Genomic DNA, 24,199 nt, shown 5'->3' on the forward strand with positions numbered 1-24,199 from the left:
ATAAACAGGTCTATTAATTTACACAATGAATTATAGACCTATAATTATTATTATTAACACTGCAGTCATCAATAAAAATTCAGAACAGCTTTATTTCATGCACAGATTTTCAAAAACAACCTGTAACACGAAATACGTTTCTTCGCATGTTTTTCACTATATTAAGGGAATAATTTAAGACCGTTATCAGCATATGCTAAAGTAGATTCGTCTCTCGTTGTCTCAGAGAGAATATGCGCCGTTTTTTTTGTTTTGTTTTTTACTTTCACTTTCTCTATAGTGATAGAGAAAGTGAATTAATAACGGATTAAAACTGTTCAAATATGATATAATATATATAGGGAAATGGGTAAATAAATATAGATTGGCACGTTTTTTTTTTTTAAATATTGAGGCAGGTGTAGAAAGGAATAAAATGTACTGTAATAAGTGTAGAATTGCACTTGCAGTCTGTTTACTCATTTGTGTCAGTCGGAGTGAGAGAAGCAGTCAGATGTTGAGACAGGTGTAAAGCGTTTCGTTAATAGTGGATATTTACCTATTGTGCGTACCCCTGATAGCACACGTACATCTCTGAGACGTCTATTTGACGTCTGCATTTACATCTGCAAGACGTATTTTTTAGGGTGTTTGCTCATCTGCAATACGTCTATAGGACGTCTCCTTTTAGATGTCAAATAGACGTCTATTAGATGTCTTTAAGATGTTTATGATTTAGAATGTATGTAAAACTGACATCTTACAGACGTCTGTCAGACGTTTATAGACAGCAGATGCTTTCCAGATCAATAGATCTTTAACAGACATCTTGCAGACGTACGTGTGCTATCTGGGACCGTGGCTCCCGCTGTTAGCAGGGGATAATCGCTGCATTTGGGGTAAAAAAGACAGAATTGTGTATTGTGCCAAGAAGGTTGTCTGTTGGTTCACACAGGCACGAACTGATTGACAGCTGCCTTTAGCAGAGCCTTCACCGATCACCTCCATTAATCAAAGCGTTCAGCACGGTCGTCTGTGAGTGAAGTCACCTCCCAATACAAACACGCCCCCTAGTATAGTCCCGCCCCCTCACAATGATTGACAGCTTTTCGTGTAGACATCGGAAATTCAAATGCAAAAGGAATTGCGATTTCATTTGAGTTTTGGCAGGTTACATGCGCGACGCAGAGAAAGTGAAAAAGCAAATGTGGTAATTAATGTTGCTGTTTAAATATGACAGGCTCATAACTGGTAAGACATGGGAAATACAGTTGCAAATGGACTTTGCGTTTTCATTTGAAACGTGGCAGTCACTGTGCGTTCGCGAAAGCGAAAATGCAAATGGTAATGCAAGATTTGCAATTGCATTTGGATTATGTCACAATTTATGCGCCCACATATGGAAAACGCAATTGAAAATACAATTTGCAATTGCTTTTGAAAATAGTCCGGAAAATCCTTCCATAGGATTCAACTAGGTTCAAGCAGTGGAAGCTCTACACCTAGCCTGATCGTTCATTCAATGCCATTTAAATCCCGTGCGATCTGTACACCATTCGGGAATTTCGGGTAACTAAAGCCCCATTACCCTTGGCTCGGCTCTTCTGCGCTGGCACATCCTGTCAATTCAGGTGCAGCTATCTAACTATACTACAACTAAGGTTAGTAAAAACCTAACTAAGGTTAGTTGAAATATCTAAAGGGCTAATTAGATAGCATTTGGGACACTACACTATGTTACAACTACAGTTAATAATACTATAGTTAGAAACACTACATAGCCAACACTGAACCCCATGCTGAGTTTCACAGCAATGATGTCACCAGTATGCCCTGGTTGTGCATTGACATGACTCTCATAAATAATTTGTGAGCAAATGAAGACATCTGTTAAACATATTAACAGATTTCAGTGAACAACACAAAAGTAAGATAAGTTACTTATACTTAATAAGTTTTCTCAAATGCAATGAAAAGGAAATTGAACGTAATTTGAAATATTCATTATACTCATTAACATAGTTGAATAATACTGTAATACAAGTCATATTATATTGGATTGACTTCTCATGTTGGAATCTATATATTTGAATTGTTAATAGTTAATGTTAATGGTGAATGGTTCAATGTGAATGCTGAAATCTAATTTTGAGTGTGTACGTGGTCGCCATCTTGAAACATGGCCGCCATCTTGATTTTTTCAGGTGGCAAATGTGCTTTTCTGAAAGAGGGGGTCCTAAGCTTCATTCATGCCAAATTTGGTGATTGTACCACAAAGAGCATAATTTGTCTGAAATATTGATCTAACCGGCCCCGCTATTATGACTGTGGAACATATGATTCGACTATCAGTCGACTGTCGGCAAGATTCGAAAATTCCGTTTCGACTATGAAAATCCTTAGTCGGGGACACCCCTAGATGTTATAATGATTTAACCACATTAAAAAAAATTTTTAATTCAATTTAAAAAAATCTGTGTCCCTCTTTCAACAATAACTGTCTTGAAGGTTCACAAAATTGCTCTTTTGCAACTATTTATGTGCAAGGCAACTTGAATATGCATAAATGACACAATGTATGATCAGACATTTTTAAAAATGCAATGAGTAATCACCTGCAGCCCATATAGAAGCCCATATTTTTAATGGATATTGTTATTTAACATTTTTTTTTAAGTTCATTTTTTTTAATAAGTTGTAAAGCACTTTTCACAGTGAATATTGGTCCAAAAATACATGATCTTTTACCAATGATACCAGTGATTTGCATGATGACACAACTACAAGAGAGATTCACTATGATGCACAACTTTGTGTTTAAGATATTATAAGTTCTGAGATATTTACGGTATTACGATATATATATATATATTCCAAGTTATACCATGTACCTATGTCACCACCGTCAGGTTTTATTAATGTAAAGTGTCTTGTCCTGTTAAGGTTTCACATAGATCACATTTTAGTACCTGATACAATTAACATAACATAACACAATATAAATCTGTCTCTCAGTCATTCAGTCTCTCCTGTTTTAGTGGTTAGAACACATCAGTACATAACTGGCAGATAAAATTGAATCTTTCACTCTCTGGCCTCCCGACCCAACGGTGCCCCCCAGTGGACTCCATAGCTCCTGACAGCCCACACTCCTCATACCCATGTGGCCCATGACCAGGCGCCCAGTTCTGGTAGCAGCCTGCTTCTCTGTTCTTTATCCAGAACCAGAAGTTGAAGGTGCAGGTGTAACGGAAACCCAGCCATACATGAGAAGTGGAGGCCTGGATGGATTTTCTTGCTGCCCTGTTCTGAAGCTCCTCACTGTGAATGGAGACCAGGTCCACGTGGTGCTTTCTGCAGTAACTCGCAGCTTCAGTCCACGTCAGGTTCTCACGGACCAGAATCAGGTTATCTTTTGGGAAAGTTTGCCCCCCAAAATAAATAAATAAATTAATAATAATAATAATGTTATAAAACAGACCAGATGTCCCACAACAAACATTCTGTTAACATTACTGAAAGAATGTTTGTTTATAAACTTGAGTGAACTTAGTCAGAACATTAGGTAACATTTTATTTCGAAATTTTATTCTGCTAACCTTAACACTAAGTTAACAGTTTACTAACACTCTAATGAGAGTTAGTTGACATTTACTGCAGTTGCAAAGTTGCTTATTGTCAACAGAATGTCTAAAGGGTACCATCAAAATGAAGTGTAACTAAACATTAGCCAAAGACTAATGTTTAGTTACTAATTTACAGACTTTTGGAAAATGTGTCAGCTCAGTTGCATTATTTATACTAAATGAGGGCTCAACAATAAGGATATGAGTTTCAGGACTGTTGGCGGAACTGCCTTTCAGGCCAGTGTCGCATTTGCATGGAAAATGTTGCATTCATTGTTCTTATACATCCTTTTTTTGCCATTCAGATGTAAATGTTTGTTTTTTTCTGTGATGTATCATAGCTACATAGCTGTTGAAAATTCTGCTGATTTTTCAGCAAGAAACGTTATCTAGCAGGCTAATAATGTTCTGTAAAAATTGCAAAAATTCATCATTCTTTTGTGGTGAGGACAGTGAAATGTAATAATGATGAGTCCTATAAACAATATAGGCCAACTATTGCATACATTCAAATAAGAAAAACTAACAAATATTCACAGTGAGCAAATCACTCACCTTGCTCTGCACCTGTAGTGAGTATTTGTGTTGCCTGACTGCTTGTATTTTCCACATCGGTTGTGTTTTGAAGTAGTCTGTACTGTGTTTTTGCTGATCCAGGAATAGCTGAGAACATTTTTGATTAGAATTATTCTTATTTCTAGTGGAGACAGTGAAAATGTACTTAATTGCTAGTATCATAAACAATTATAAATCTTTGCCTCCGCATAGTGCATTTAAAATCCTTTAATGCATGGCAAACCATTGATTATCCCTTACATGTAGACTGTTCTTTAAGAAAATACACAAAAGGATCATATCTGTTCTTTTGTACTGAACTACACTGTAAAAAAAAAATTTTTTTTAAAGTTGAGCGAACTTAAAAAAAAATTTTTTTACCAGCTTCAGCAGATTTTTGAGTTTGCTCAACTTATTTTTGTGGGAGATTCTCAAATTTTTGTTGTATAAACTTGAAACGACAAGTTGAGAAAACTCAAAAATCTGCTGAAGCTGGTTGCTTTAAAATTTTAAGTTGGCGCAACTTTTGTTTTGTTTTTTTACAGTGTAGCTGCTGATTTTATTATTCTATACCTTCTCAGGTCACATTTTGAATTTATGAGGATGAACCTGAGACAAATTACATTTGAGAGATGTTCTTGGATTCTGTCTGGTTGTTGGTGCTGGTTTAGTGGTTGGTTTAAAATCTGTAAAGGAGGCAGAATATGCAGTAAATTGAATAAGTCTTATCTCTATTCCTGTATAATTAAGGTTTTTGCTAAAATAGACAATTGGTTTGTATGTGATATATTCAAATGTAGCCTGTAACAATCTGTGTAGATTTAAAGGCTCCTGAGGAAAATGTGATGAACGCACCACCATGGCAGATGAATGGCAGAGTGGTGTTACATTGGATGTCATTCCATCTCCCTGTTTGGTTCACCATCACTACAGTACAGTTGTGGTGTCTGTCGATGGGTTTCAGCAGGTTGAAATTCCAGAAACAAAATGAAGAGTTGCTCTGATCTGACCACGACCAAGAGTCTTTAAATAGTCCAATCCATACGCCACTGACATTATTTTTTGTGCAGGTTCTGACATTGGCTAAATCTGTGTGGAAGGTTCTGCAATATTCTTGGGCCTCCCTCCAGGATTTGTACTCCTCAATCAGGATATACTTTTTATTGGCTATAGACAAACAACAAGGAAAAGTTAAAAATGGCACGTAATATGTATATGCGTCTTGGGTGTTACAAAACCAGTGGGAAGATTATGTCACAAAACATTACAAACCTAATGTGCAATATATTGAATTCTTAATGCTAAATAGTTTCAATAGAAAATCTTACCATTAAGGCATACAAATTGCTTTTGTGAGTCACAATGATCATTAAACCATTTCCAGTTGTTGTCCATTGCAGCACAGCCCCCATTATTAGTTATATTTCTTCTGTTTTTGAATATCTCTCCATTGTAGAAACTGTCTGACAGGGTCCAGTGCCATTTGAATACATCACTTCTATGAAGTCCTATATACACATTGTATGAACCATCAGTTATGGTTGTGAGCAAGTCATTCAACTCTTTTGCATTTTTCACAGTCGCCAGGTCAGTGTACATCTCACGGCAAAATCTCTGAGCCTCGGTCCAGTTCTTTCTGATATTTATGAAATGATACTTGTAAGATATTTGGCTTGAAGTGAATGACAAAAGCCCTGAGGAGAACATAGGATAAAAATGGATGAATTAATGCCTTGAAAAGAAAAGTAAGCAATATCCTTGTATATTATAGCAGCTTAAATTCTTTATTAAAAAGCTTACCTAAGCCAGCAAGGAGTATGAACAGCATGATGGTGCAGCATTCATGGAAATGACACCCTGTGTGTGTTAAAATATATTACAATTACCATTACAATCTTTCCCTTTATAGTAAGAGATCTATATAAGCAAATGAAAACCACATTTGTGTACCTGCTACCGAATGCAGTAAGGGCAATTGATCGTCTATTGAAAAAGTACCTCATTATAGCCTAAAATATTTGAATACTTGTCATTTGAATACTTACTTCCTGTGAAACATTTAAATTAGTTATGTGCTTAATAAAAATACTCTGCAATAGTACTTTTAGCATACTAAACTATACTTGTCTGCGAAATTGTAAAAACTAATTTTGTGCTTAATGCACATTAATGGTGCAGAAGTAGTGCTGAAGTCCAATTAAAGATACACTGAAGTATATTTGACTGTGCTAAAGTGGAACTATTGCAAGAATACTCTTCAAATATCTTCAATAAGATCATACAATTCTCATCAATGGTGACATTAAAACACATTTTAGGCTTAATATTAAGAAGCGTGCATTGTGCACAAGTAGTACTTCAAATAAAGTTGAATTATAATTTTTATATCAGTAAGTCTCGAGCAGTATGCCAGTAAATAAGTTAATAGATTTGAACAATACTTAGTATAAAATAAATGTATTTTAAACATATTAATTTTTTACTAGGGAACACACAGTACAAACCATCCAACACAGACATGCTGTACATTAATATGGCCTTCATACATCTACAGGATCATAAGATGATGCGTCTTTCATCTCTTTCCGAGGCCTGCTGTTGGGCTAAATGAGCACGGACATGTCATAGGGGTTATGAAGTAGGCATCCAAAGGTTTTGTCCAGTTTGTTTATATGTGTGTTTTTTTGTAGGTCATATTTAAAGTATTGTGTGTGTGTGTGTGTGTGCACAGAGAACACCATTATGAAATCACATTTAACAAATTTCAAACATGTTGTAGATGGAATTAAGAACCTAGCCAGTGTACTTTCTTAAAGATGAATATTTATATTTCATCCTTCCTCAAATGCATTTGTAAAAAGTACATTATTTTACAAATTTTCACTAGTGTTTTTTATTTATTTATTGAATTTTTATTAGTGCTGTCAAACAATTAATAGCGATTAACCGCATCCAAGTTTTTGTTTACATAATATATGTGTGTACTGTGTATATTTATTGCGTATATATATATATACACATGCATACAGTATATATTTTGAAAATATTTACATGTCTATATTTATTTTCATATAATTTATATTATTTATTTAATATATAAACATAACATTTTTCTGAAATGTATACATGCATGTGTGTGTGTATTTATATGTAAAATAAGTATTGAACACATCACCATTTTTCTCAGTAAATATATTTCTAAAGGTGCTGTCGACTTGAAATTTTCACCAGATGTCGGTAACAACCCAAAATCCATACATACAAGCAAAACAAAACAAATAAGTTCAGAAATTAAGTTATGTGTCATAAAGTGGAATGACGCTGGGAAAAAGTATTGAACACATGAACACAACAAATGGCTTGCATGGAAAGCCAAGACACCAGATAAAATCTATCAATAATTAGAAAGCAATCCTGCCCCTAGTCAGTGGAAATTAATATTAGCTGGTTCAATCCCAACACCTACAGTAGGTACAATGGGGCTAAAGACCCACCTTAAGAAAAAATGTGCTATTCACTGCGCCTAAAATGTATAATTGCAGAAAAAATATATATACGTTTGTACTGAACATTAATGGAGCAACAGATTTTGTGTTAAAATAAATCATTCAAGTTGTAAATGTATGAGGTAGCAGGGGACCTTTTACCCCACACACGGGGTAAAAGGCACACGGTATTGATATAAATACTTCAGCTAAAATAATGTCTAAGTTAATACTTGTTCAAAACAATCACTTTAGCAAAGTTTGTACTATTTTCTGTTTATTTTGAAAAATAAAAGAATTATTTTTTTGTTAACTATACTATACTGTCATTAAAATGTTAATATAAAAAATATATTTTAAAATACAGCAACAAAATCATTTTAATAAGTAATGATTCTGAAAGTATTGAAAGAGATTTTTACAGTAGTAACAACAAATTATATTGTATTATATGATATGATTAATATCATGTTTTTAAATATGATGGTTTCATTCTAAACATGATGATTATCTCTAATATGGACACCCAACATAATTTATGATATTTACCATCTGAATCTAACCATGTCATGTCAACAAATGGAAAGTCTATTAAAGATCTATTAATTATCATGTTAATTACTGTGCGCCTTTAGCCCCAACAGCAGGGGCGCTTTTTACGCCAAACACCATACTTTTACATGTTCTTTTGTTATTTAAAAACTGTTCCTTTAATTATCTTAAACAAAACTGAAAATCATATAGAAGACCTTTGTCTCTAAATATATGCTTTAATTTGAGTGATTCTCATTTTCTACCTAAATCTACAACATTTAAAAAAATTGATTCTGTCCTTAATTGATCTAATATTTAATGTTTTTTTTAAATGTTGTAGATTTAAGTAGAAAATGAGAATCACTCAAATTAAAGCATATATTTAGAGACAAAGGTCTTCTATATGATTTTCAGTTTTGTAAATGCTGCGCGATCGCGTCAAAGATCAGACAAATATACACCTGCATCTTGAAAAGCGAATGTTTTGGAAAGTGCCAAGCCATGTTTTTGAGCCATCTAGTGGTTTAGATGAAAATAAAATCAAAGGCGCCTTTACCCCGGGGCGCCTTTAGCCCCGTTGTACCCTAACAGGATGATGAAGATGAAACAAGGGTGGACATTTCAGCAAGACAACGATCCCAAACACAGCTAAGGAAACTCTCAATTGGTTCCAGAAAAAAGAAAATAAAGCTGCTAAGAATGGCCCAGCCAATCACCTGATTTGAATCCAATAGAAAATAAGAACTAAAGATCAGAGTTCACAGAAGTGGCCCACAGAACCTTCAAGATTTGAAGACTGTGTGGAAAAATGGGCCAAAATCACACATGAGCAATGCATGCGACTAGTTTCTCCATACAGGAGGCATCTTGAAGCTGTCATTACCAACAAAGGCTTTTGTACAAAGTATTCATTTCAGTAGTTCAATACTTTTTCCCCTGTGTCACTCCATTTGATTACACATAACTTAATTTCTGAACTTATTTGTTTTGTTTTATTTGTACGTATGGATTACTTTGTTGTTACCGACATCTGGTGAAAATTTCATGTCAACAGCACTTTTAGAAACATTTACTGGGAAAAATGGTGATATATTCCAAGCTATATCAGTCAGGTTTTATTACTGTAAAGTGTCTTGTCCTGTTACTTCCCCATCCCTTGATGGCAGGTTTCACATAGATCACATTTTAGTACCTGATACAATTAGCATAACATAACACAATATAAATCTGTCTCTCAGTCATTCAGTCTCTCCTGTTTTAGTGGTTAGAACACATCAGTACATAACTGGCAGATAAAATTGAATCTTTCACTCTCTGGCCTCCCGACCCAACGGTGCCCCCCAGTGGACTCCATAGCTCCTGACAGCCCACACTCCTCATACCCATGTGGCCCATGACCAGGCGCCCAGTTCTGGTAGCAGCCTGCTTCTCTGTTCTTTATCCAGAACCAGAAGTTGAAGGTGCAGGTGTAACGGAGACCCAGCCATACATGAGAAGTGGAGGCCTGGATGGCTTTTCTCGCTGCCCTGTTCTGAAGCTCCTCACTGTGAATGGAGACCAGGTCCACGTGGTGCTTTCTGCAGTAACTCGCAGCTTCAGTCCACGTCAGGTTCTCACGGACCAGAATCAGGTTATCTTTGCGACAGTTTGCCAAAAAAAAAAACATGGGGGTCAGAAACATGAAGGGAATGTTCCTGTCACGAATCTGGTCTGCACCTCCATTCATTCACCACCAGAGGTCACTCGCTCACCACATTGACTTTCACACCACACATCACAATGGACTTCAACTCCCATCACCCATTACTGATCACAGCTGTCACCAATCACTCATTGCACTAATCACACGCACACCTGATCCTATGCACACATTGATCACACACTCTATTTAAACCCTGGACTTTCCTTCTGTCGGGGCCGAGTATTGTATGCATTATCGCTGCCCTACAGAGCCCCCGTTAGTTTGCCTCGCCTCGGATTGTTTCCCCCTGCCTGGACTATCGCTGACATTTTGGATTACCTCTCCTGTCTCGCCCCTTTGGATACTGTTCGCCGATCGTCGACCCAAGCTTGTCTTTGTTTACTCTTTGTCTCGCCCATGTTATACCTGTTTGCCATTGTTTGACCCTGCCTGTTATGACCACGTCTCTGCTCAATAAAAGTTTGCAGATGGATCCATTTTTTTGTCAGTTCCGTTGTATCATACTGCAAACATTAGAGCAATGTTATTTTTGATTGTTCTGAAACAAAAGAATGTTATAACATACCAGATAACCCACAACAAACATTTTATTAACATTACTGAAAGAATGTTTGTTTATAAATTTTGAGTGAACATTGCCAAAACATTAGGTAACACTTTATTTTGAAATATTATTCTACTAACCTTAACACTAAGCTAACAGTTTACAAACACTCTAATGAGAGTTAGTTGACATTTACTGCATTTGCAAAGTTGCTTATTGTCAACAGAATAAAGGGGACCATCAAAATGAAGTGTAACCAAATGTTAGCCAAAGATCTGAGAACATTCCCTGTAAGCTGGGTTTCTGCACTATTTTACAGACTTTTGGAAAATGTGTCTGCTCAGAACATAAAGCATCTAAGAGGTGCATTATTTATTATATATACTAAATGAGGGCTCAATAATAAGGATATGAGTTTCAGGACTGTTGACAGAACTGCCTTTCAGGCCTGCGCCGCATTAGCACGGAAAATGTTACATTCACTGTTCTTGTACATCCTTTTCTTGCCATATGTTAAGGTTTTTTTTGTGTGATGTATCCTAAGTGGATGCTGATTGGATGCAAATTCTGCTGATTTGCTGTTTTTTTTTTTTTTTTTAAATCACCTTGATTGTCTTTAGACAAACAAAGGAGCTCTTTGTTGTAAGCTTTGTTGTAATAAAAACACTGAATGGCATTAACAACAGACACAGCAGCCTACACAACTCTATCTCTTCCTCATATGGGCCTTTTTGAACTTTCGCATTAACCCCATAAATGCTGGTGTAAAAGAAAACAATGCATCACTATTACAAATAGATTGTTGTGCTATAAGACTGTAAAAACCATCAGTAAATGTATCATTTTTAACATTTCAAAATTTCATTTTGTAAAAAAAAAAAAAAAAATAACATTTTTAAAATTATTTTTATTAACTTTATTATATTAAACTTAATAATTTGTTTATTAAATTATTAGATTTCTACAAAATACATTGCTGAAAATAACAATTCATCATTCTTTTGTGGTGGGACAGTGAAAATTTACTTATTACTTACTGTTGAGCCTAAACAATGTAGGCCAACTACTGCATAAATTAAAACAAGAATAAGGAAATCACTCACCTTGCTCTGAACCTGCAGTAATTATTTGTGTTTTTTGACTGCTTGTATTTTCCCTATTGGTTGTGTTTTGTGGTGGTCTGTGCTGTGTTGTTGCTGGTCCAGGATTAGCTGTATCAGTGAGAACAATTTGAATTATAACCTTTATAATTAAGGCTTTTGCTATAATAGACTATTGGTTTTTATAGTCTATTCAAATGTAGACTGATTTATAACATTCTGTAAAAAGGTATTAACTGTTATTTTGTAGCTGCTCGTTTTATTCTCTTTTATCCCTTCTCATGTCATTTTTTCTATTTCTGAAGATGAATGTGTGACATATTACTTTTGAGAGATGTATTTGGAATCTGTTTGGCTGTTGTCACTGATTTAGTGGTTGGTTTCTGATCTGTAAAGATTGCAGAATAGTGACATATTACATACAGAGAGACAGTAAATTAAATTTGTCTTATAAAACTGTAATGTGCAGTTTTAAAGGCTCCTGAGGAAAATGTGATGAACGCACCACCATGGCAGATGAATGGCAGAGTGGTGTTACATTGGATGTCATTCCATCTCCCTGTTTGGTTCACCATCACTACAGTACAGTTGTGGTGTCTGTCGATGGGTTTCAGCAGGTTGAAATTCCAGAAACGAAATGAAGAGTTGCTCTGATCTGACCACGACCAAGAGTCTTTAAATAGTCCAATCCACACATTTTTTTGTGATTTTGTATTTGAGAAAATCGGCTGAATTACAATGTGATTTTTTGATATGTTGCTGGCGTAATCTGAAACTGTGTTGAAGGTTCTGCAATATTCTTGAGCCTCCCTCCAGGATTTGTTCTCCTGAATCAAGATATGCTGGTTGTTTCGTGCTACAGAAATACAACAAGCAAAAGTTTAAAACAGCTTGTAAAATTTCATATGCATCATGTCTGTTTCTGTTATGTTAAACAAAACCAGTTATGACACAAAACATTATGGAACTAATGCATAAAATATTTCATTCAAAGTTTTAGTTGCTCTAGAAAATCTTACCATTAAAGCATAAAAAGTGCATTTGTAAGTCACAGCTAATTTCATGCAATTTCCAATTGTCCTCCAATGCAGCACAGCCATCATTATTTTTTATGCTCAGTTGGCTGTTTTTCAAGTTTTGGAATATCTCTTTGTTGTAGAAACTGTCTGGCAGGGTCCAGTGCCATCTGAACACTTTACCTCGATAAAGTCCAATGTACACATCATATGAATAATCAGTTATGGTTTTGAACAAGCGGTTCATCTCATATTCATTTTTCACAGTTGCCAGGTCAGTGTACATTTCACGGCAGAATCTCTGAGCCTCAGTCCAGTTCTTTCTGATATTTATGAAGTGATACTGGTGAGATATTTGGCTTGAAGTGGAGGACAAAAGGCCTGAGGAGAACATAGGATAAAAATGTATTAATTGATGCCTTGTCAATAAATAAATAAATAAATAAGCAAGCATGCTAATACTAAATTACATCAGCACTTTCAGCAGTCAAGAAAGAAAGTCTGTATTAAAAAAGCTTACCAAAGACAGCAAGGAGTATGAACAGCATGATGGTGCAGTCTTTATAGAAATGCTATAATAGACTAATAGACACATGCACGCTGTGTGTTAAAGCATATTCTCATTACACTCTTTCCCTTTAAAGTAACATATAATAAGATAGATAGGCAAATGAAAACCACACTTGTGTTCCTGTAACCGAATGCAGAAAGGTGTACAAAACACAAAGAGTTCTTTGAGTCTCCATTGTAAACTACCTCATCACAGACTAAAATAAATGTCTTTTGAATGTTTACTTCCTATAAAACACTTAAATACTTCTGTGGGAAGGTTTGAAACCACAACTTTGTAAATTAACATTATGTTAACTTCACAGAAGAGGCTTTACGCAAATATTTCCCCATACACATATGGTAATCTGAGCACTCCCCATATTATATATATATATATATATATATTTATATATGCAATAATAATAATAATAATAATATTTTTTGTCTCTTAGAAATGTGCATTTGACATTGAGTTGACAGTAGTAGTTTGAGTTAGGATGCAATGTAAATTAGTTCATTATCAAAATCAGTAACATCTGTAAAAAATTGCAACAACCTTCTTTTTTAAATGGTGAAATTTTATTTTTTCTGACTATTTGAGTTTTATTCAAATTAACCATTGTTCTTCCATAGTAGCATACATTTACATCATGATAACCAGAGTTAAAACCACACATATAGTACCTCAATACTGTGGTAAAAATCCAACTATATGGTTTCTAGGTAGCCAATTTATATGTAAAACAGTAGTCTTAATACATTTATTATAAATACACAAACGCTAGCCTATAGCTTAATCACAAATATAGTGTAATTACATTCCATTACTCCTTTAATACACGTCTACGTTAATATAATACATTTGATATAAATACCACACATTTCTGCCACAATACCATGGTGCAGTTAATGTTACTACCGTAAATCCCTGGTAAACGATGGCGATTTGTAGATCGAAAAGCCTTCTGACTGTATCGTTGCACACAGTGTTTTTCTGCTGTTTTTTCAGCGCTGTTTTATCTGGATTTAAACTAGTTTATATCAGTTGACTGATATCGACTGATACTAGTTTATACCAGTCATTTGTGTTCTTCGCTGAATTCAAGCGCTTCTCACTGGATCTCACAGCGCTGTCTAGTGGTTGCGTGATCGGTGAGTAAACCGCTCTGCGCTGCGCTGCTGTTTGAACCGAGCGGATATGGTCCGTGTGGCGCTGTTCAAATGAGTAGCGCTGTTTTGTTCCGCTTTTCCTGCATAAACATTACATTGAATGTTTATCGAACTTGTTTTATCGAGAAAATTATATCACTATAATTGTAGTTATCGTTTTATCGCCCAGCCCTACCTCAAAGTATATCTGCTCCCGCGCCCCCCAGGTTGGGAACTACTGCTATAGAGTCATGTAGAGACAGGGACTTGCACAGACATTTTGAGGGGCAGGGGCTCAAGTGGAAAAAAGGGCACTTCTCATATTTATTTAATTTTTTTCTAAACAAAATGGTAAATATATTAGGGGTGTGCGATACTGACAAAAAATATATCAATATTTTCTGGGATTTTATCGATAACGATATTTTGCTGAGTGTGTTATTGTGCTGATATTTTAAGGACTACTGTGGACAGCAGTGATATAAATTAATATTTTCCAATAAGTTTAAATATATTTTTTACCTTTTATGGGCATATTTACCTTTATAAAGCCCTGCATGAGTGTGCATCATATTTTCAGTCAAATTCTTCTATTGAATCAGTCAGTTAGAATAAGTCATTTAAGCTATTACCAAGCAAATGAAATCAGTATTGACAAAATTAATCTTTGCACTGCAGAGAAAACACAGAAGCTGCATTAGAAGTGGGATTTAGACGCATTTACACAATGTTTAATGCAGGACATGAATGCATTTAACTATTCTTTCTCAGTGAAACGTGCTGATGACATATCATGTCTGCGCAAACAGGGTGCGCAGAGGTATGCAAATACATATTTTGACAGACAGGCAAGGCAGCCTATTGTAATGTTCAGACCGAACATTTTGACTGGACGAACATTTTATGGTCCTATGCTTTCCACAAACTACATATAAATAAATTTAGACCACTTAACTTGGTGGTTGCTATCGGGATGTGAAGAGACTTTCAACCAACATAACAAAAAATGTTTTTGAACCACATCACCTACCCTGCCTTTAAAATGCATTAGTACATATTTGGCAGATGAAATTGAGTCTTTCACTCTCTGGCCTCCCGACCCAACGGTGCCCCCCAGTGGACTCCATAGCTCCTGACAGCCCACACTCCTCATACCCATGTGGCCCATGACCAGGCGCCCAGTTCTGGTAGCAGCCTGCTTCTCTGTTCTTTATCCAGAACCAGAAGTTGAACCTGCAGGTGTAACGGAGACCCAGCCATACATGAGAAGTGGAGGCCTGGATGGCTTTTCTTGCTGCCCTGTTCTGAAGCTCCTCACTGTGAATGGAGACCAGGTCCACGTGGTGCTTTCTGCAGTAAGTCACAGCTTCGGTCCACGTCAGATTCTCACGGACCAGAATCAGGTTATCTTTAGGGTGATTTGGCAAAAATATGGATTATGTAAAAGGGTATAATACTCCTTTATATGGTATAACATAAGATAATTAATTTAGAAATATTATCGATTCAACTGCATTGACTGCATTCTGCAACTTTAAAACAAAAAGTTATTTTCATGTTTATTACTATGCTTTGACACAATCTGTATTATATTAAGTTCTATTTTAATAAAAGGTGACTTGACTTGATAAATGATAGCATACATTTAAATATAATAAACTAGTTTTATAAGTACTATTTATTGAACCTTCAAGAATAAGAGTTCAATTATTCTTTATAATAAAGGGTGCAAGCCTACTAATATATAATATAGCAATATCACAATCAAGCGTACGGTTGTTGTAATACAACAGTTAAATGATGAAGAAGGTAATATTAACTTTTTTGGCATTTTTTTGCCACTTTATCTATTTTTGCTCTGCCAACAAAAGAGTTCGCCAACAAAGACCAAGCATGTCTCAGAGCAACGAAGTAGTGGTGTTTGGCTCCTGAATGAATCTGTGTTTTTTTAACAAATCAATCAATGATTTGCTTATAAAGATGGTCATGTGTTGCTGTCTACTGGCATTATCTACAGAAATTATAACTGAAAAATCCACACTAATAATACACAGACTGTCTAATGAGAGTCTACACATACACAAACGGATACATGACACAAACACTTAAAAGTCTTTGCTCAGCCAATCAAATTCAAGGACCAGAACTAACTGTTGTAGCAAACACAGCATCAAAAATATTCAGTGTCTTACCTTGCTCTGCACCTGTAGTGAGTATTTGTGTTGGTTGTGTGCTTCTATGTCCCCCCTCAGTATCAGTAGTAGCTGTATCAGTGAGAACATTTCAGTTAATAAATTGCATAGTTAATGCATTTGCTTAAACATTTTCATGTGTTAAAAATGGTTCAAAGGATAATATGATTTTGACTGCATTTTTAAATGATACTCCCAAATATGAAAATTCTGTCACCCTCATGTCAAACTTTATGCATTCTTTCTTCTGTGGAGCTTAAAAAAAATAATTTTTTGGGATTTTTATTTATTTTTTTGTCAGTCTGTTCATGGGGTTCTTGGTTGTTTCTCAACACTATTCAAAATACCTTCTCTTATTGCTCTGCAGGAGAAAGAAATACAAGCAGACTTAAATAATTAAATAAAATATATGCTCCATAAAAAATGCAGTTACATTTCATCCTCAAATGGTGCATCCCTATGACAAATTATGATGACAATGACAAATTGATAATGACAAATTAAAAGAATACAGAGAGTAATTGTAAATAGTGAAAAGGGTTCAGCCTTTGTCCCTCATTTGATGGCAGGAGGATACATACTGCGCTGCCAGGTGGATGCACTTTTCCTTCTCTCCCAATATATACAAGAGTTTCTCTGTGTTGCTGGTTTGCTGGAATTCAGGTGACACTAGCGCTATTTGTTTGAAATAGGCATCTCTGATGTGTTTATATTTGCTACACTCCGTGAGGAAGTGCAGCTCATCCACTATGAGTCCCTCAGTGCAGTGAGAACACAGTCGGATCTCTCTGGCTCTCCAGCTCTGCTTGTGTCGGCCCGTCTCCACACACAGACTGTGCACACTCAGACGATACTTCGTCAGCAGCTTTCTCTGACCATAGTCTTTAATACGGCTCAGGTATGGCGCTAATTTATAATCAGATTTTATACTGTGGAAGTAAGTCAATTTCTTTACTTGAGTTACTTTTTGCTGCCAATCATGAATGTATCCTTCCTGGGTTATTTTTTTTTCAGTTTCTTTAACTTTTGAATGTTTACACCAAATTGTGGAATTGAGTTGATGTTTTTCCACTAAATAGTGTAAGGGGCCACTCTCTGGGTGTTTTTGCCAATAAGTGAAAGCACTGTGGTGGTAGCTATCTGTCGGCGTGTCTGAAAGATGGAACCAGAACTTCGCTGCTCTCTTCTGGATCTCAGAGAGCAGAGGGAATCTGCCCAGTTCTGCCCTGCAGCTGAGATTTGGGGCGTTTCTGTGAATTCCCAAGATGTTTTTGCAGAATTCAAGGTGGAAAATTTCAACAGGTTTTTTGTCCCATGATTCATAGTTTAGTTTAAATTTGGGGCCCCAGATTTCACAACCATAGAGAACAATGGGTTTGATGATGCTATCAAAGATTTTCAGCAACAGTTTAATGGGTGGGTTGAATTTGAACAGGGATCTTCTTATACTGTAAAAAGCCCTGCGGGCCTTATCTGTCAGATCGCAAATTTCTCTCTCTCTCTCTCTCTCTCTCTCTCTGTGCGTCTGCTGCGGCGGAGAGGAGCAGCACTTTCAGTTAAACACAGATATTATGTTGCTTCTCTAATTTTACATGCAAGTATAGCCGAAATCACAGCACAGCTATTGTCTTTGTCTTATGTGTATTTGATTTCATCAGACGACGGCTCGATTATCAAGATTTTTGATTTCATTGACTGCATTCTGCAACTTTAAAACAAAACGTTATTTTCCTGTTTATTACTATGCTTTGACACAATCTGTATTATATTAAGTTCTATTTTAATAAAAGGTGACTTGACTTGATAAATGATAGCATACATTTAAATATAATAAACTAGTTTTATATGTACTATTTATTGAACCTTGAAAATGTGTCTTTTCAGGGCAGCAAGCATAAGAGTTCAATTATTCTTTATAATAAAGGGTGCAAGCTTACTAATATATAATATAGCAATATCACAATCAAGTGTACAGTTGTTGTAATACAACAGTTAAATGATGAAGAAGGTAATATTAACTTTTTGGCATTTTTTGCCACTTTATCTATTTTTGCTCTGCCAACAAAAGAGTTCGCCAACAAAGACCAAGCATGTCTCAGAGCAACGAAGTAGTGGTGTTTGGCTCCTGAATGAATCTGTGTTTTTTAACAAATCAATCAATGATTTGCTTATAAAGATGGTCATGTGTTGCTGTCTACTGGCATTATCTACAGAAATTATAACTGAAAAATCCCCACTAATAATACACAGACTGTCTAATGAGAGTCTACACATACACACACGGATACATGACACAAACACTGAAAAGTCTTTGCTCAGCCAATCAAATTCAAGGACCAGAACTAACTGTTGTAGCAAACACAGCATCAAAAATATTCAGTGTCTTACCTTGCTCTGCACCTGTAGTGAGTATTTGTGTTGGTTGTGTGCTTCTATGTCCCCTCAGTATCAGTAGTAGCTGTATCAGAGAGAACATTTCAGTTAATAAATTGCATAGTTAATGCATTTGCTTAAACATTTTTCATGTGTTAAAAAGGTTCAAAGGATAATATGATTTTGACTGCATTTTTAAATGATACTCCCAAATATGAAAATTCTGTCACCCTCATGTCAAACTTTATGCATTCTTTCTTCTGTGGAGCTTTAAAAAAATAATTTTTTGGGATTTTTTTTTTTTTTTTTGTCAGTCAGTTCATGGGGTTCTTGGTTGTTTCTCAACACTATTCAAAATACCTTCTCTTATTGCTCTGCAGGAGAAAGAAATACAAGCAGACTTAAATAATTAAATAAAATATATGCTCCATAAAAAAATGCAGTTACATTTCATCCTCAAATGGTGCATCCCTATGACAAATTATGATGACAATGACAAATTGATAATGACAAATTAAAAGAATACAGAGAGTAATTGTAAATAGTGAAGAGGGTTCAGCCTTTGTCCCTCATTTGATGGCAGGAGGATACATACTGCGCTGCCAGGTGGATGCACTTTTCCTTCTCTCCCAATATATACAAGAGTTTCTCTGTGTTGCTGGTTTGCTGGAATTCAGGTGACACTAGCGCTATTTGTTTGAAATAGGCATCTCTGATGTGTTTATATTTGCTACACTCCGTAAGGAAGTGCAGCTCATCCACTATGAGTCCCTCAGTGCAGTGAGAACACAGTCGGATCTCTCTGGCTCTCCAGCTCTGCTTGTGTCGGCCCGTCTCCACACACAGACTGTGCACACTCAGACGATACTTCGTCAGCAGCTTTCTCTGACCATAGTCTTTAATACGGCTCAGGTATGGCGCTAATTTATAATCAGATTTTATACTGTGGAAGTAAGTCAATTTCTTTACTTGAGTTACTTTTTGCTGCCAATAATGAATGTATCCTTCCTGGGTTATTTTTTTTTCTTCAGTTTCTTTAACTTTTGAATGTTTACACCAAATTGTGGAATTGAGTTGATGTTTTTCCACTAAATAGTGTAAGGGCCACTCTCTGGGTGTTTTGCCAATAAGTGAAAGCACTGTGGTGGTAGCTATCTGTCGGCGTGTCTGAAAGATGGAACCAGAACTTCGCTGCTCTCTTCTGGATCTCAGAGAGCAGAGGGAATCTGCCCAGTTCTGCCCTGCAGCTGAGATTTGGGGCGTTTCTGTGAATTCCCAAGATGTTTTTGCAGAATTCAAGGTGGAAAATTTCAACAGGTTTTTTGTCCCATGATTCATAGTTTAGTTTAAATTTGGGGCCCCAGATTTCACAACCATAGAGAACAATGGGTTTGATGATGCTATCAAAGATTTTCAGCAACAGTTTAATGGGTGGGTTGAATTTGAACAGGGATCTTCTTATACTGTAAAAAGCCCTGCGGGCCTTATCTGTCAGATCGCAAATTTCTCTCTCTCTCTCTCTCTCTCTCTCTCTCTCTCTGTGCATCTGCTGCGGCGGAGAGGAGCAGCACTTTCAGTTAAACACAGATATTATGTTGCTTCTCTAATTTTACATGCAAGTATAGCCGAAATCACAGCACAGCTATTGTCTTTGTCTTATGTGTATTTGATTTCATCAGACGACGGCTCGATTATCAAGATTTTTGATTTCATTGACTGCATTCTGCAACTTTAAAACAAAACGTTATTGTCCTGTTTATTACTATGCTTTGACACAATCTGTATTATATTAAGTTCTATTTTAATAAAAGGTGACTTGACTTGATAAATGATAGCATACATTTAAATATAATAAACTAGTTTTATATGTACTATTTATTGAACCTTGAAAATGTGTCTTTTCAGGGCAGCAAGCATAAGAGTTCAATTATTCTTTATAATAAAGGGTGCAAGCTTACTAATATATAATATAGCAATATCACACAAGCAAGTGTACAGTTGTTGTAATACAACAGTTAAATGATGAAGAAGGTAATATTAACGTGTTTGCCATTTTTTGCCACTTTATCTATTTTTGCTCTGCCAACAAAAGAGTTCGCCAACAAAGACCAAGCATGTCTCAGAGCAACGAAGTAGTGGTGTTTGGCTCCTGAATGAATCTGTGTTTTTTTAACGAATCAATCAATGATTCGCTTATAAAGATGGTCATGTGTTGCTGTCTACTGGCATTATCTACAGAAATTATAACTGAAAAATCCCCACTAATAATACACAGACTGTCTAATGAGAGTCTACACATACACACACGGATACATGACACAAACACTGAAAAGTCTTTGCTCAGCCAATCAAATTCAAGGACCAGAACTAACTGTTGTAGCAAACACAGCATCAAAAATATTCAGTGTCTTACCTTGCTCTGCACCTGTAGTGAGTATTTGTGTTGGTTGTGTGCTTCTATGTCCCCCCTCAGTATCAGTAGTAGCTGTATCAGAGAGAACATTTCAGTTAATAAATTGCATAGTTAATGCATTTGCTTAAACATTTTTCATGTGTTAAAAAGGTTCAAAGGATAATATGATTTTGACTGCATTTTTAAATGATACTACTCCCAAATATGAAAATTCTGTCACCCTCATGTCAAACTTTATGCATTCTTTCTTCTGTGGAGCTTAAAAAAAATCAATTTGGGGGAATGTTTTTTTTTTTTTTTTTTGTCAAGTCAGTTCATGGGGTTCTATGCTGTTTCTCAACACTATTCAAAATACCTTCTCTTATTGCTCTGCAGGAGAAAGAAATACAAACAGACTTAAATAAATAATTAAATAAAATGTATGCACTATAAAAAAAATGCAGTTAAATTTCATCCTCAAATGGTGCATTCCTGTTTGGAACCAAATGAGGGTGAGTAAATGATGACACTTTTTTATTTTTATTTCGTGAACTATCCCTTTAATGTTGGTGTTGGCAATATACCTGGTTTAGTAGTTGATTGAGATTTCAGATCTGTAAAGGAGTCAAATTAGATGCATATTATACAGCGATGAAGGAAACTGAATTATTCTCTCTTTGGGCAGTTTTAAAGACAAAGAAGAGAAAAAGACGAACGCACCACCGTGACAGATGAAGGGCTGAGTGGTGTTACATTCAACGTCATTCCATTGCCCTGTTTGGTTCACCATCACTGTAACACAGTCCCGGTCTCTTCTGTTGTTACTTAACTGACTTGAATTCCAGAAACGGAAAGAAGAGTTTCTCTGATCTGACCACAACCAAGGGTCTTTAAATAGTCCAATCCATACATCTTTTTTTGCAGTGTTCTTGACATCTTGATTTTCTGAGGAAGTTCTGACATTCACTAGATCTGTGTGAAAAGTTCTGCAGAATTCTTGGGCCTCCCTCCAGGATTTGTTCTTCTCAATCAGGATATATGTTTTAGTGGCTGTAACAGACAAATGACAAGAACAAGATTCTTATTGCCGCTTAAATATTTATGAAAATAAGTTTATGAAACTGGAACACTATTGTATCTTATATTAAATGAAGGTAATGCTCACAATACAATGAACAGACAATAGTACAATACAATATCTTACCATTAAAGCAAACAAATTGCCTTTGTGTATCACAGCTATCACTAAACCATTTCCCGTTGTTGTCCATTGCAGCACAGCCCTCATTATTATTTTTATCTGGTTGATTTTTTTCCCAGTTTTGGAATGTCTTTTCATTGTACACACTGTCTGGCAGGGTCCAGTGCCATCTGAACACTTCACCTCTATAAAGTCCAGCATACACATCATATGAATTATCAGTTATGGTTATGAACAATCTGTTCATCTCATCTTCATTATTCACACTCGCCAGGTCAGTGTACATCTCACGGCAGAATCTCTGAGCCTCAGTCCAGTTCTTTCTGATATTTATGAAGTGATACTGGTGAGATATTTGGCTTGATGTGAAGGACAAAAGTCCTGAAGAAGAAGAAGAAAAAAAACAAAAAAACTTACCAGCACATTGACTGTAATTCATGGTATGCCAAGCATGACAAACATTTGAAAACATCCAGTCTACATGTGTAAAATTGTTTTTGAAAAGCTCACATTACAGCAGAAAGAATAGAAAACTAATTTGTCGTTCTTTTTAACAGATCAAAATCATAAAATATAAATCCATGTTTTGCTGAAACACTTACCAAAGACAACAAGGAGAAAGTAAACCATGATTTTGTAATTTCAGGAGCAACACCAAGCTCAATGTGTGAGTAACACATGGTCCATACAGCCTTCTTTTCCTCCTTTTAAACACAATCTGAGACCATCAAATCAAAAAAAGGTTGACATGGCATGTAATGTCATAGTTCTCAACTCAAGAAAAGAAAACTCTCCAAAATACCAATTAAAGCATAACACTTTTACATTTGACAGGATCATTTAAATATAATACTTACATCAGCTTAAAACGTTCTTACTCCTTGATTGTGTGATTGCAGTCTGACTGTTTTAAAAGCAGTCTATGATTTAAGAATGTTGTTTAGCCTGTTATCTACTCTACGCTTGAGAAATAATGTCGTCACATACTCCCACAATCTTCTGCAACATATTACATTAGATTAGAATGAAGCTGCTACTTATAGTATTGAATTCTGAGTACATATTTTCAAAGATAATTATGAAGTTGCTGTGACAGTTGAAAAACAATCATGTGGGCATGCATTCTGTGTGAGAATGAGGGTGAACAGGTCACGTTGCAGATCAGCCTGAATGAAATGTCACACCTGAGGAATGTGTATATGTGTGTGGGCCCTTTTTCATGAGAAAAGGTGGCACCTTCACCACATCACCTCAGATGACCGTGTTTCTGTCTAGGGTTAAAAAAATGTATGAATATTCAGCCAAACAATAGGGCAAAACAGGGTTCTCAGAAACTGCAAAATACTCATTATACAATTTAAGAGAAATTTGCTAAAATGTGGAAACCAATAAAAGATGTGTTTTAAAATAATGTTATAAGATATATAAAGGTACATATAAAGTATTTATGTGGACTTTTATTTAACCCTTTATGGGACTGTGAATTCACAGCTTGAAATGTATTTTGGACAAAAGTTGTGTTCTCTATATCTCTATATCTTCAACCTTTTTTTCAACCGACTTCGTCCCATTATAGTAAATTATTTTTGGCAAATTGTCTGAAACTTCACGCACATTCAAATGCATTTTCACTATCTGAAAAGAAGTGAAAAAGTCTTACTGTTTCATTAAATATCTTTATTATAATTCCATTTCCTCGTGTGCTGCTATATTTGATTTGTGTGAAAATGTCTAAAACTTGACACAAATTTAGATGCAATTTCACTGCCTAGAAAGTGTTTCAAAAGCATTAAAACAAC

At 35.6% G+C, this 24,199-nt stretch overlaps 2 protein-coding genes across 2 annotated transcripts; both read right to left on the reverse strand.

Moving 5' to 3' along the window:
- Window positions 1–2,606: 2,606 nt before the first annotated feature.
- LOC131521544 (C-type mannose receptor 2-like) lies at window positions 2,607–14,143 on the reverse strand. The gene is made up of 12 exons (XM_058746375.1): window positions 14,013–14,143; window positions 13,062–13,123; window positions 12,545–12,922; window positions 12,031–12,381; window positions 11,851–11,913; window positions 11,529–11,636; window positions 5,961–6,017; window positions 5,489–5,854; window positions 5,016–5,327; window positions 4,784–4,846; window positions 4,161–4,268; window positions 2,607–3,391 (listed from the first exon to the last, which is right to left on the reverse strand). Exons 2-12 carry the CDS (start codon window positions 13,087–13,089, stop codon window positions 3,021–3,023), a joined length of 2,205 nt encoding a protein of 734 aa, XP_058602358.1. The 5' UTR covers window positions 13,090–13,123; window positions 14,013–14,143; the 3' UTR covers window positions 2,607–3,020.
- On the reverse strand, window positions 13,651–23,393 carry LOC131521546 (C-type mannose receptor 2). Its single transcript, XM_058746377.1, has 8 exons — window positions 23,258–23,393; window positions 23,003–23,118; window positions 22,404–22,781; window positions 21,920–22,249; window positions 21,784–21,813; window positions 21,221–21,292; window positions 16,435–16,506; window positions 13,651–15,650 (listed from the first exon to the last, which is right to left on the reverse strand). Exons 2-8 carry the CDS (start codon window positions 23,028–23,030, stop codon window positions 15,280–15,282), a joined length of 1,281 nt encoding a protein of 426 aa, XP_058602360.1. The 5' UTR covers window positions 23,031–23,118; window positions 23,258–23,393; the 3' UTR covers window positions 13,651–15,279.
- Between the last annotated feature and the right edge of the window lie 806 nt (window positions 23,394–24,199).

The sequence above is a fragment of the Onychostoma macrolepis genome, chromosome 16 (genome assembly GCF_012432095.1).
Source record: "Onychostoma macrolepis isolate SWU-2019 chromosome 16, ASM1243209v1, whole genome shotgun sequence".
In the NCBI taxonomy this organism is placed as follows: Eukaryota; Metazoa; Chordata; class Actinopteri; order Cypriniformes; family Cyprinidae; genus Onychostoma; species Onychostoma macrolepis.

What these genes read in the sequence shown, in the direction of transcription:
- LOC131521544 (XM_058746375.1), bottom strand. Translation starts at nt 13,089, where the DNA reads ATGCTGTTCATACTCCTTGCTGTCTTTG. An exon ending in TCCAAATACATCTCTCAAAA is followed by an intron (nt 11,637 to 11,850) that starts GTAATATGTCAC and finishes TCACTGATACAG; the next exon opens with CTAATCCTGGACCAGCAACA. An exon ending in TACTGCAGGTTCAGAGCAAG is followed by an intron (nt 6,018 to 11,528) that starts GTGAGTGATTTC and finishes TAACACACACAG; the next exon opens with GGTGTCATTTCCATGAATGC.
- LOC131521546 (XM_058746377.1), bottom strand. Translation starts at nt 23,030, where the DNA reads ATGGTTTACTTTCTCCTTGTTGTCTTTG. An exon ending in GCCCTTCATCTGTCACGGTG is followed by an intron (nt 21,814 to 21,919) that starts GTGCGTTCGTCT and finishes ACTCCTTTACAG; the next exon opens with ATCTGAAATCTCAATCAACT. An exon ending in TCAATCAACTACTAAACCAG is followed by an intron (nt 21,293 to 21,783) that starts GTATATTGCCAA and finishes TCTCTGATACAG; the next exon opens with CTACTACTGATACTGAGGGG.